This window comes from Leguminivora glycinivorella, chromosome 2 (assembly GCF_023078275.1).
Source record: "Leguminivora glycinivorella isolate SPB_JAAS2020 chromosome 2, LegGlyc_1.1, whole genome shotgun sequence".
Classification (NCBI taxonomy): Eukaryota; Metazoa; Arthropoda; class Insecta; order Lepidoptera; family Tortricidae; genus Leguminivora; species Leguminivora glycinivorella.
This window is the reverse complement of record NC_062972.1, coordinates 2,775,827-2,788,953: the sequence shown is the minus strand read 5'-3', so window position 1 is coordinate 2,788,953 and position 13,127 is coordinate 2,775,827. Positions and strand designations below refer to the sequence as shown.

Sequence of the window (13,127 nt, the reverse complement as noted above, 5' to 3'; positions counted from 1 at the left end):
TGTCAGCTGCTGATTATTCAGGCACTAGTCCCGCCAAAAGCAAGAAAGCGCTATCGCTATCGGCGATAGAAAACGAACAAAAGATACTCGCTATCATCGCGTCTCTTTTATTTATACGGGAGCGACTGTCTTTTGTTCGTTTAGAACGCCGATAGATCAACGGTCATCGCATACTTTCTTTTAATGGGAACAGTGCCTAAGTATGTGGTGGTCTTTGTTGTGCTGTTAATCTCAGTCAAATGGTCGTGAGGCTATCATATCTTCTTTAGTTTTATGCTAAGAGATTTGGCTTGATATTTAAATCTGATAATTTGAAAATATTTAAACGAGGCAGCCTCATCAAAGAAGATGCCTAAGGATTCGAAGACCTGATAAGATTTTTTGCATTGCATCGATGGAATTCTCTTTGTCATATCTTTCCAGCTGTTCAGTATTCTTACCAGTTTTTTTTTCTTTCTAGACTCTGGGCGTTCCTCTATCGTTATACTCGAAGATCCAAGTGAATATGGCGGTGCGTACTTCAGCTGGGAATCCCATCACCAGCCCGCTCAAGGATAAGGTCCTACCTCTGGTGTGGCTGCAGATGGTAAGAATTTTTAACAGATTTGGAAAATCCTCATTTCAAACTTATTTCATATTATGTACCGCTAAAAGTCCTGTGCAAGAAAAAAATGCAAGAAGATGGTGTTGTAGGATGGTCATTTTCGAGACCGGTGCCCTATAAAGTAGTAGTTTGAAACTCTGAGAAATGATTGCTGGTTGCAGGTATTGTCGAAAGCCTTGACAGTAAAACTTACCAAGTCTGAAAAAGAGAAACGAATAAGGGTTAGATGAAAGTTAGTATTAACACACAGGTTCTCTATTTGTCTCGGATTCTCTCGATCAAAATTACCTATGCAGTTTTCGCTCGCTTATAAAAAAGGTTCTTACTCTCTTCTCCAGTACTGCAAGGAGCCCCCAGCAGACGTCATCGAGCTGCTCCGCCTGCGGCTGATCATCGGTCCCCCCGTCGTCATCACCATCGAGGTCCTCCTCTTTCTCGTTGGCTTCTGCCTCGGCGTCCAAGGCGCCTACCGCCTCATGAGGCCCAAGTACAAGCTCAAGGAAATCAGACAGGACTCCAAGGTCATCAGGAGGACCAGTATCAGGAGGACTAGTCTTGTGATTAATATTGCTGAGAATAAGTGCTTCAGGGAAAGTGATGAGACGGAGGCTGTCTCGCTCCTTGGAGATCCTCGGGAGTTGCAAGAATTCATAAGTCGTTCGTGAAGGTTCAAAGTGAGCTTGTAGTAACTGGTATTAGTTCATAGCATTCAAGTTAGTTTTTAACACCTATAGTTGTGAGTTCCATTTATGGGAGCGAAATTTTATTTGCTTAGTCATCACGATAGGCCAAAGTAGGATCTCACGTACCTATTTGAATCATTTTGTTGATGTAAGCAGGTTGACAAGCTTTCATCCTACTAGTGTCCCCCAAATTAATTTTGATGAACCTATTTTCTGTAGTCTAGAAAGAAGGAGACAATGCTTTTGTGTTAAAATCATCTATAAAGTAATCTTTATACCAAATAAAATGTTTAGGTTCTAGGTACATGAATGTTGTGTCAGCCTTAAGAGCTGATGATGGCCTAAATTAACATTCCCTTAGTTTTAAAGTACTCCACCTATTGAGTCGGTTGTAAGTCATGTAAGCATATCACTGGTTGAATTGTAAATGTACCTAGTAATTGTAGTTTGTTCATAGATTTTTATGAACTAATGTCAAAGTATGTGTGCTATGCCAAGAGAGCCTATCTGTGAGAAAGACAAACATAAAACAGTATGCATTTTAATTATTTTTGATTTACCTAAACATTTTTGGCAATTAGAGACAAAGTATGTTTTATATGTCAAAATGTAATGTTGTTAAATATTTTTTGGTATTTCGTGAAAAGGATCCCTAGAAAGTGCCATCGGGTCCAATGTTGGCTCCCGGTAAAAATGAGCTAGTGGCAGGCAATGTAAAATAGGACTAAGTAAGTTTTGAAATAAATTCTTGGGATAGCACAGCAGATCATCAAACTGTTTATCGTCTGCGACGATAATGATTTATATCATATTTCAAAGGTGGATTCAGAGTCAAATACTTTGTAGACGAAAAACAGAGTATTAATAGTTACCGTTGAGGTATTTGTAAATAGAACGGTTAATTTCCTTGTTAATGTAATTAATTTTAATTAAATGATTAAATGAACTTCACTTAAGAGTTCGCAGCCAGTTCGGCTCAATTTCACCTTCCCATAAAAACTAATATTCATTCTAATTTTAAAACAGCGTTGTAAATAAACTTGACACAATCATATGTGGCTTATTTGTTTATTGTAGTCCAAATATGTACATAACTTCAGCTGAAAATATCGCACTAAATATGTATAGCAAAACCAAGTTTTGTACAAGTTTAATCTTGCTGTATTTTATATTATTATAATTATAATGGTACCAGAAGCCACATAAATGAATTACTACGTTTTATGGAGTGGAAAACGAGGCTTCTTGCAGACTCTTAAGTTCTAGTTAGGTTGTGCAGTTAGTACGAGTATGGTGATCGGGATTGGTTGAAACCATTTTATAATTTTATTTATTTTATTTATACACGTAAAACAATGAATATTTTAAGTAAATTGTGAACTGATATTGAAATAAGATTGAATGATTAGTCAATTTATAAATGCAATATTTTATAAGTACAAGATATTAATTGGCGAAATAGATTAAGTCTAAATAATTTTAATGAATAGGGAGGCATGACGCTTAGAAAAAATATGGTGATATATAATATCTGTTTCTAAGTTTTTACTACACCAAAATTTGAAATAATTGTAATTTTATTTGATAATTTAATGATTTGTTTTATTTTATGACGAATTATTTGCTTCGGAAAGTTAGGCCATTTTTGTTATATTATTATAATTTGTGTTTAAAATTGTATTTTGTCGATATCTATACAAGTGTACCACTGATCTGGGCCCGATTTAACTCAAAGAAAATAAGTGTCTAAATATTTGGTGTTTTCCTCATCTAATTGGTACCTAATCTAATTAGCAGCAAAAGTAGGAATAAATAATAAATGATACTCGTAGTCACATTACGAAAAAATATCTTAAGTGAAGTCGGGCCTTAAGCTTGGTAAGTGAAACCAGATTATATCCATAAAGATAATCAATATTGAATCTCTAAAATCTTGTAAAAACTAAGTCCTTACTTTAAATTTAAGTTGGTAGGTGGTTAGACTAAAATGAAACAAAACCTGAAAAATTTGCTCAATTGCTCTCTGTCTACATATTTAGGTTATTTATTTATGTTTAATGTTACTTAAAAACGAAAAGAATAGTACAGACAATTTACTTTGTTCGTTATAAGAATAGTGAAGTTATGAACACAAATAATAAAATAATCTGGAGAAAACGTTTGCTATGTATACACTATATTATGTTTATAATTTTAATGAAACAATACCTACGTTTTTTTTTGTGGCAAGTACTGAGGTCATTATCTAGAATCCAAAATTTACATCGCAAACCAATTGGACTTGGCTTATTATGTTTGTAGGTTATATAAAATTGATTTCATGTCTACTATTTTATGTGTATATATTTAAGTGTTCAAAACGCTTGCCTTTTATTAGTAAGATTTTTGTAAGTCACACAATTGTCAATTGTTTTTGTAAGTAATATTGAATAATCTGATAGATTTGCCGAACAAAAATAAAACATTTTTCTCAACTTTATATAACGTAAAGTGAGGCACAGATTACAGTAGAATCTCAAAAAAGGAACAAATAAGGCATTTAAATTCGAAGTCTGGTATACTTACTATTTAGTAAAAATACATAATTTACATGTCTTACATAACTACTATACCTACATAATAATCACCTTTAGGTGCGTGGCAGATAATTTTTACAAAATTATAATTTCAAGAAAATAATTTCAATTCAAACTGAATTAAGATTAAAACACAAAATTCAGTTGTTTTTGTTGTGCTTTATCATGTGAGTGCTCAAAAAATGAAGAATAACACTACTGACTTTTAAAAATCTTGTATCTAGAAAACTTGAATCTCGTCCATTACATAAATCCTATACATTTTTTTTGTTATGGATAGATTTTTTTTTCAAATTAGTGCCGACAAGAGATTCTATTGTCCTAAGATTCATAGTTCCATAAAATTAACAGAATCGGAATTATTTAATGCAGCAGGCAGGTTATACATTAATCTAATGTTTTTTGCAAAATTGTTTAAATTCCGATTTAGAAATTCATTTTCTTCACAACCGCTGACCCCACTAAAGCCACGGTCATTGTGATATTATTGTTTAATACTAAAACCTGACAAGATTTTATTCGGCCCCGAGATAGTGTCGATATAAGCAGCTGTATGTTCACAATTTACTGATGTGCTGTGCAACGAAAATTTCCAAAATTGCGAAATATTCAACGTTGGAATAATTCTGAAATATTCTTCAACTTTGTAGGAGATTGAAACTTTCCATTCCATACATTTAAATGTCCTATATTTCTTGTGAAATTTTCATGAAATTTCCAAGAAATATTTTTTTTGGAAAGTTCCGCAGCATGCACCTCACTATATTTAATTATTTTAATTCGCAAAGTGACAGATTAAGATGCCTTCAGTTTGCTCCCAGCTACGGTTGAACCTTTTTAACCGACTTCAAAAAAAGGAGGAGGTTCTCAATTCGACAGAAAGTTCTTTTTTTTTTATTTTTCGATTTGTTTTGTTATTTTATCATTCTAAAATTTTTGCACGTCTTATTGACATTTTTGGGGTTTTTATAGTTGCGAAAGGCTTGGTTTTTAAATTGAAATTCGAAGCGTTTGTTCTCAAGAGCCACTAAAAAAAAAAAACAAACCAAATAAAATCTTGTCAGCATAGGTACCCGACTAAGGCCGTTTTCACATTATCCGATCCGATATCGGGTGTCGGAAGGACTTCAATAGAAAAAATCCAAGATGGCGCCTGTAATGTATGGGATATTGGTCCGACATCCGATATCGGATCGGATAATGTGAAAACGCACTAACACGTTGATACATTAGTATTAGGTTGTAAATATTACTTAAGCGAGGCGATGTGCTGTTGAATAAACATTGTGTATGTCAATGTTTGGCTTTTATTTTAAAGTTTATTTGTGTTTCCTTGATCTATGTTAGTTGTTTTTTCACATGATATGTTACAAAAAATAACATATCTATCATATACCTACTTCCTAATAAATACTCATTACATGATCATTGGGCTATTTTTGATATGTAGTACACTAGTACAGCGGGGCAAATTTTTAAATATTCAATTTTTTTCCTTTTTAGGGTTCCGTAGTCAACTAGGAACCCTTATAGTTTCGCCATGTCTATCTGTCCGTCCGTCCGTCCGTCCGTCCGCGGATAATCTCAGTAACCGTTAGCACTACAAAGATGAAATTTGGTACCAATATGTATATCAATTACGCCGACAAAGTGGTAAAATAATAAGTGGAAAAAAATGTTTTGTTAGGATACCCCCCCTACATGTAAAGTGGGGACTGATTTTTTTTCATTCCAACCCCAACGTGTGATATATTGTTGGATAGGTATTTAAAAATGAATAAGGGTTTACTAAAATCGTTTTTTGATAATATTAATTTTTTCGGAAATAATCGCCCCTAAAGGAAAAAAAAGTGTGTCTCCTCTAACTTTTGAACAATATGTTCAAAAAATATGAAAAAAATCACAAAAGTAGAACTTTATAAAGACTTTTTAGGAAAATTATTTTGAACTAGATAGGTTCAGAAGTTTTTGAGAAAAATACGGAAAACTACGGAACCCTACACTGAGCGTGGCCCGATACGCTCTTGGCCAGTTTTTTTTCCACTATTAACTTGAGCTCCATATGCATCCACTGAAAACGCGTGCCTTTTTTAATGCAAAAATATGTAAAGAAATAGATTAGTTAAAATTTGTACCCAGTCTTAATTGCCCTGCTGTATCTACTCTTGACTAGCGCGATAACCAAAAATGAGTTTGGCCCCCAACCAACAAAAGAGCACGGCACATGGCGATAAGTAGTTAATTTAATAATTAACATGTATATTCATTTATCTTTATAATAGTTCACTGATTCTTGTATTTAATATACTAAAATTACTGCTCACTTTTTGATGAAGGTAATAATCAAAAGAAATACTTACTACAAATAAGAGAACGCATAAGAGTATTATAACATTCTGTTATTCTTACAATAATTTATTCGATTTCTTAGTTTTGAGCGCATTTATACAGATGGTCATATTTACACTTATGTAAGTAACTATAGTTACTTCAATGTAAATGAAACTATTAATCTTAAATATTGTACACAATTAAAACAAGAATTAAAAAATAATTAAATTTAAAAAATATAAGTACAGTATTTATCTATATACAAATGAATCACAGATTTTTGAGTGGTTTCAAATTTACAGAATTATAATCTAAAATCCGATAAGAAAATATCCTCATTTAAAACTAACTTAAGTCGAATAGGTATTAGGTACCTGTAATGCCTAAATTTTAAACAAGACATAAATTAAAATAATAAGATAAACTTACTTTAAAATATCAGAAAAACAAAAACATAAGTATATAAAAATTTAAAACTAGAGGTACGCTGAGTAGTGGTATAATTAAATAAAAACTATGGAATTGGGTTCGTTACATACTAAATTATAAATAATAGACTAGAAATTATAATTAAAAATTGCATGGTAATCAAATGTTATGAAATAAATTAATAAAAATAAATAGGTAAACTTTATATTTAGTCTAAAAAAAATATGTATATTTCACCCAATCACAGGCAACTTTAATTACTAGTCTCCTAAAGTACATACTTATAACACCTTTTGAATGGGCCATTTTTTTTTCTAAGTTGTCCAAATGTTCACCCCACGTTTTTTTTGGATTTAGAAATTTTTAGTATGTAGTTTCCACTCAGAATCGCGAGTTCTTTTAATCCAAATCAGGAGGAACAAAGTGTCCCGAGGTTTCTTTCCCATTCCACCATGGTTTGTTAGCATTTTTTTAAACATTTTGTATGGCGGTAACGGAATGGAAGGTTTGGAAAATGTATGGAAATCTTGGGACATTTTTTTTCTCCTATCAGGATCGAAAGACCTCACGATTCTGAGTATGAATCGCGTAAGAAATACCCATGTTACAAAAAAAGTGAGGTGGACGACTTTGAAAAAAAAAAATACCCAAATATGCCTAGGTGCCGTAATTTTTTACTATGTTGAACGGGCAAAGTTATAAAATATTACGTATACTACTATAAATGTCATGGATTTGCTTTCGGTTAACTTTACATTGCACAAAGATTTTTCATACCTTCAATTAGAATCAAGGAATAAATGATGAAGGCACTTTGTTGTACTTTCCAGTTAAGCCTGACCAGAAATGTACATATGTATATAATGTCATATACAAAGAAAACTCCAGCGTAGGTACTCCGTTTTAGTTTATCTTGCGGATAAAAATAATGATTAAAAAAAAAAAAAAAAAAAAAAAGCTTACCGGGCGAATGTGATTTTTTTTTGTATATGACATTTATTTAATGTTTATAACATAATAGTAGTGTTACTACTTAAAAATACAAGTAAAATATTTTCTGAAAATAATTTAATTTGTTCTTATATACACCACGCCGTACACCACAATTTTATTAGAACTATTTTCTTGATACTAAACTGAATTGTCACCCCATACATCAGAATAACAGCGCCCTCTTGACAATACTCATATATTTTTAGTCAGGCTTTACATGTGACCAATTTGAATTCGTCAGAAAAAAAGTAGACTTTTTCACAGTAAACTTCAAAGATTCTATTCTATTCTAACGTGTGTCGACATCGGGTAATAGCTCTCTGCGCGCGCAGCCGAAACCGAAAGATGTGGGTCCGCGCAGCTCCTAGGGTATACCCTAGCGGCATTTAAGCATCAATATCAATCTGCAGTAGCCACGTTTTGGTAATCCCTATATTGTCTAAACGACGTCAGCCGTGATAGTTTCCAGGAGTACTCCAAGGGGCTTTTCTTTTAAGAGAGCAGTCTAGTTGGTTCGACCGGCTGGTGGCCGTCAGGCGGGTCAACCCTGGTATCGCTGGGAGGACAGTGTGGCACGGATTGCGTCAGCTTCAAGTCAGTGACTGGCAATAGGCCGCGGAGGATCGGGACAGGTGGCGATCTCTCAATTCAGTCAAGATTCACTTTAGATCATTGAGCCAAAATAAGTAGATAGTTTAGTTAGTCTCATTGCTATTGTAGCATACACGTGGGCGTGGGCGTATCCAAGGGACATACACATTGGGCGTCATATCCAACTGCGCGCGCACACAAGGATGCTCCGCGCAGCTTTCAATTTCTGTAAAAGTGACCAGTGTGCGTAGCCGAATGCACAAACGCTCACGAAACGCTTGCGATAATATCTCTTTCGTAGCTATCTATCTCTATTGCTCTTGCGTACTGGCGATGGCGCGACAGAACCAGACTACTTTTCTGCGGCATTTTGGTGGCGTTTTGCGTCGCAGAAATGCCATTCGGCTACGGGGCCAGAGGATCACCAACATTTGGCTAGCGACGCTTTAGCAGCTCCTTTATCTCATTGCTACGTAGCATACACATGGGCGTATATCCAAGGGACATAATGTTCGACGTTGGTGTAGACATCGGGTACTCCCCTGCGCGCGCAGCCTGAGCCGAAGGATGTGCGTAGCTTCTAACGGCTGCTGCCCAAGCTGTTATAAAAGGGACCAGATGACCACCAACATTTGGCTAGCGACGCTTTAGCAGCTCCTCTATCTCATTGCTACGTAGCATACACATGGGCGTATATCCAAGGAACATAATGTTCCACGTTGGTGTAGACATCGGGTACGCCCCTGCGCGCGCAGCCTGAACCGAAGGATGTGAGTCCGCGCAACTCCCATCGGCTGCCTGTCCGGCATTGGAGGGGACCGCCGCTGTCACCCTGAAAAGTAAATAGAAGTGTTGTCAAAATGTACTTAAATAGAAATTTTGACGTTCATATGCGCATTAAATATTTACTTGAAAAATAAATATTTTATTTTCAATGTTAATTATAATTTCTAATAGTTTGTCAAGTTTATCAGCTGACTATTGAATACTCATTGATCCAATTCGAACAAATCCAAAAACAAATGGTTTGAGTTTAGAAGGCGTACTGAGGATATTTTGACTTTCTCTACTCCTGTCTACCTCATATATGTTACCTCTTGATGGTAGGTAGGTACTTGTTACGAGTACAATATTTACTGAACTCGTAATAGGAGAATTGTGTCAGTTAGTGCGTTTTCACATTATCCGATCCGATATCGGATGTTGGACCGATATCCCATACATTTCAGGCGCCAACTTGGATTTCCATTGAAATCCTTCCGACATCCGATATCGGATCGGATAATGTGAAAACGGGCTTAAGGAGTTTTACTTTTAGTTAATCAGGTTTTTTTTAAACTCGAACAGAATTATTTTATCAAATAAAAATTCGTGAATTTTGCCTTAAACCCACTCCCATTCTTGCATGCGATTTTATATATTTCTACGCCAGGTGTTGGCAGAATATGCTGTACCATACAATGCAACTTGTTATAACATCTCAATTGCACCTACCATATTCTTTGAAATGTAAATAAGTAGGTATTTAATCATTTTATTCATTGTAATATTTTGTAAAAACATGTAAAAAAAAAACCTTAACTAAAAATATTTACAAACTATTCTTTGAAATAAATATTATGATATGTATAACCATATCATAATATTTATTTCATATGTAGATAGGTTCTCCTTTGCGAATGATTTTGTGAGATTTAGATTGGTAAGCTATTAATAAGAAATGCAAGTGGTAATTGTTACCTAATGGGCAGTTATACTAGTTATCAAATATTGTAATCTATGTCATGAAAGCATTGAAAGTATTAGTCACGGGATATACTCATCAAGTTGTCTTAAACAAATATGTCGAAGCTTATCTTGATTTGAAGCTTGATGTTATGCTTCGATGGGAGATAATAACACACAGTATACTTAATGTTAGCAGTACTTTAACCATTTTGGCCGGTGCATCCATAATAATAATTGATTGATACGATACCCCGTGTCAAGATAAAGTGTCCCCGCTATATCAAAAATTGCTAATAAATAACTCTTATTCATATTGTATTGAACAAAAGATGTAATGTATCTACTAAATTCATATCGTCCATGTCAGTGAAAAGGTTATGTCGTGTTAACTGAATGATAGCACGGCATACACTAAAGAAAAGGGACTAAGTCCAGACTAAAAATTTAGCCACATTTTACCACATCATGAAATTAATTCTAAGCTTGGAACACAAGCTTCAGATCAGTATCTCTGAGTGCGTAGCCGAATGCACAACAAACGCTCACGATAATATCTCTTTCGTCGCTATCTATCTCTATCGCTCTTGGGTATTGGCGCGACAGAGCCAGACTACATTTCTGAGGCGTTTCGCGTCGCAAAAATTCCATTCGGCTACGGGGCCTGGTCTGGCGCATGAGTAACAAATAAAAATTTTACACGGCTTCAAATACGAGTACATAAACAAACAGAAAAACTTCAGTTAAGGTACTGTTAGTAATGTTGTCACTGTGCACTGTGGTCTATTAGATATTATTGGACTATTGTCTTGTATATTTTAATTGTCTTCTTATTCGTTAATAGACGTCCTTGATTTTAACATTGGAAAGTTAATTGGATGCTTTCGCTTTGCCGATGTTTTATTTCCTAGATTTTTTTGCGATGACGCAATGGTTAGAAATAAGCATAGCTTTTTTGGGTTAGTATGCAATGCAAGATATTTCTTGAATGGCGTCGTTATCATTTCAATATTGTGGAAACTGGCAGAATTACTTTTTTATAAAAATGAGTCATTAATAAGCTTTATATAATAAGTAATTTTTTTTAATTTTGCACATTACGCGGTATTAAATTCAATGAACTCTCTGGCGGATCCCAAACTACGCTGAGCCTGTATCATGGGACCGAGTGCAATACGATAACTAAAGTTGGTCGGTCACGTGCAACTTTAGTTGTAAAGTCGTATTCGAAGACCGCAATAATATCTGATACGATCTTTTTTGTAGAGTCATAGAGGGTGTCACATCTTTTTGCGACCTTCGTAGATAACTTCGTAGGTAACATTTTATCGCAGGTGACTGGACAAGGGCATCAAATCAAGGGTTTCATTGCATTTTCACGAGACAGGAAGAACAAACAACGTAGATACTTAGTTATATTTTTCCTGGTCCTCATGAATCAGAAATCAAAGTATTCAGTATGTTTAACTTACCACACACGCTCCCGTGCTTCCATCCGTACTCCCCGCGCAAAGATGCCCCTCATTCAGCGGCAGCGTCAGCGAGTATCTCTCCCGGCAGATCCTCAGCGGAAGCACTGGTACCTCCGCCTCTAGGAGCACATCCGTTAGCGTCCCATTCGTCTGCTCTCGTCCCCAACCCGTCGCGTAACACTCATCCTTGAAATCCAACCCGTTATTATCATCTATAAACGGATCTATCTCATCATCGAACATCAACTTCTTATCAGTCCTCTCTGTTTTCCTCCTATCTTTAGACATTTTTGTTTTAATCAGTTTAACAACACTATCTAAGGTTGCACTTGGGTATACTATATCACTTTTCCTTTCTTCATCAGCTTTTTGGATATCTTCATCGGTCTTCCTATTTGTATGTCTGTTGCTATCGTTAGCTACTCTCACGTTGTATCTCATGTTTTTGTTCTTTTTACTGACGAACCCCGAGAATATCGTCTTGGTTAAATTATTAAGTTTTTCTAAGTATTTTGTGGCGGTGTCTGGGTTGGGTTTGGGTGGTCGTTTGGCCTTTTTGGGCGGTTCTGTGGAGGTGCTGGGTGGGTTGAGATCTGGCCGCATGTAGAAGGTGGTCCGCTCTGTGTTGAAGGCGGGTGGCTCGAAGGGGGGTAAGCAGATTGTTTTGATGCGGCTTCGGGCACTCACGTCGGCAGGCTTTGTGAGCTTCATTAGAGCTGGAATTTCAAAATGTTTGCGTTAAGTTCATAAAAAGGAAATCAAATGGGATCAATAAGAACCAGACAAAATCAAAAAAATTTTTGTTCAGGATTCAGGTCGTATTTCCTAAGATACGTATGCTACCCAGAGCCAACACTGACATCGTACTCGTAGTTTAAACCTAAACAATTTGGTCAATCGAGTTATAATAATGGGATTCATGAGGAATCGAGGGAACTCCTCAAACCTTAATGGTATACGTAAGTACATAATATATATTGATTTTTATTTCCATCAAATACTATCAGGATTTTATGATAGTGTGTCCTTTACCTATATCATGCTGATAGTTATGGAAGCGATGATGCAGCACTATCCTCTCAATCGGCACGTAGGCTCCCTTTTGTTCAGCTCGGTCCCATTCGCCGAGAACTGCTGTCCAGAGCGCGGGTACTGGCAGGTTGAACAACTCACTGGAATGAGAGGGGACGAAGCTGAGAGGTTTGATATGATGGAACGTTTAGTAGGCCCTCTTTGGACATGATGTGTCAAGTACTTTTTTTAATGGACCCAAAACTTGGATAACAGATTCGAGTAACAAAAAATACAAAAAAGAGTCAAAGGTTACGTCCATTAAGTATTTAAAACATTGTAAAATGAATTTGATGAGCCAACAAATGGTTGAGTGCTTAGAGAATTGGCAGCAGCTTAAACGCATAGAAACCTTGCAGCACCACTATCTCTTCGATCCTCGCTTCTCTTCTCTATCGCGCTCTGCATGTGAAACAGAGCGCGATAGTGACCACACCTAGTAAGACATGGGAAACCATCCGAATGCCCCAGATGCCCGAATATCGTGGTTGATGCACGAAGATCCTGGATCTGTATCGATTATAAATCATGGAAGTATCTGGAAGACCTGGATGAATTTGCTCGTTTATACAGTGCACGATAGTGAGTATGAGCCAGAGTCTCGACAGCGGCCGGACAGGAAATCTGGATGTTCAAAGCTTGTGAGCAACTG

The 13,127-nt window shown here is 35.8% G+C and overlaps 2 protein-coding genes across 2 annotated transcripts in view; one reads left to right on the top strand and one right to left on the bottom strand.

Moving 5' to 3' along the window:
• Positions 1-3,818, top strand: part of LOC125239726 (scavenger receptor class B member 1-like) — a 52,874-nt gene extending 49,056 nt beyond the window's left edge. Inside the window, exons 11-12 of the mRNA XM_048147372.1 lie at positions 461-586; positions 943-3,818. Of these exons, the coding sequence (XP_048003329.1) occupies positions 461-586; positions 943-1,269 (453 nt within the window). The 3' untranslated portion in view covers positions 1,270-3,818. The remainder of the gene's footprint in view (positions 1-460; positions 587-942) is intronic.
• Positions 3,819-8,552: 4,734 nt separating this feature from the next.
• The window catches only part of LOC125234847 (transmembrane protease serine 2-like), a 52,309-nt gene continuing 47,734 nt past the window's right edge, over positions 8,553-13,127 (bottom strand). The window contains exons 5-7 of the mRNA XM_048141267.1: positions 12,437-12,576; positions 11,405-12,120; positions 8,553-9,039 (exon numbers count right to left, since the gene is read on the bottom strand). Of these exons, the coding sequence (XP_047997224.1) occupies positions 8,878-9,039; positions 11,405-12,120; positions 12,437-12,576 (1,018 nt within the window). The 3' untranslated portion in view covers positions 8,553-8,877. The remainder of the gene's footprint in view (positions 9,040-11,404; positions 12,121-12,436; positions 12,577-13,127) is intronic.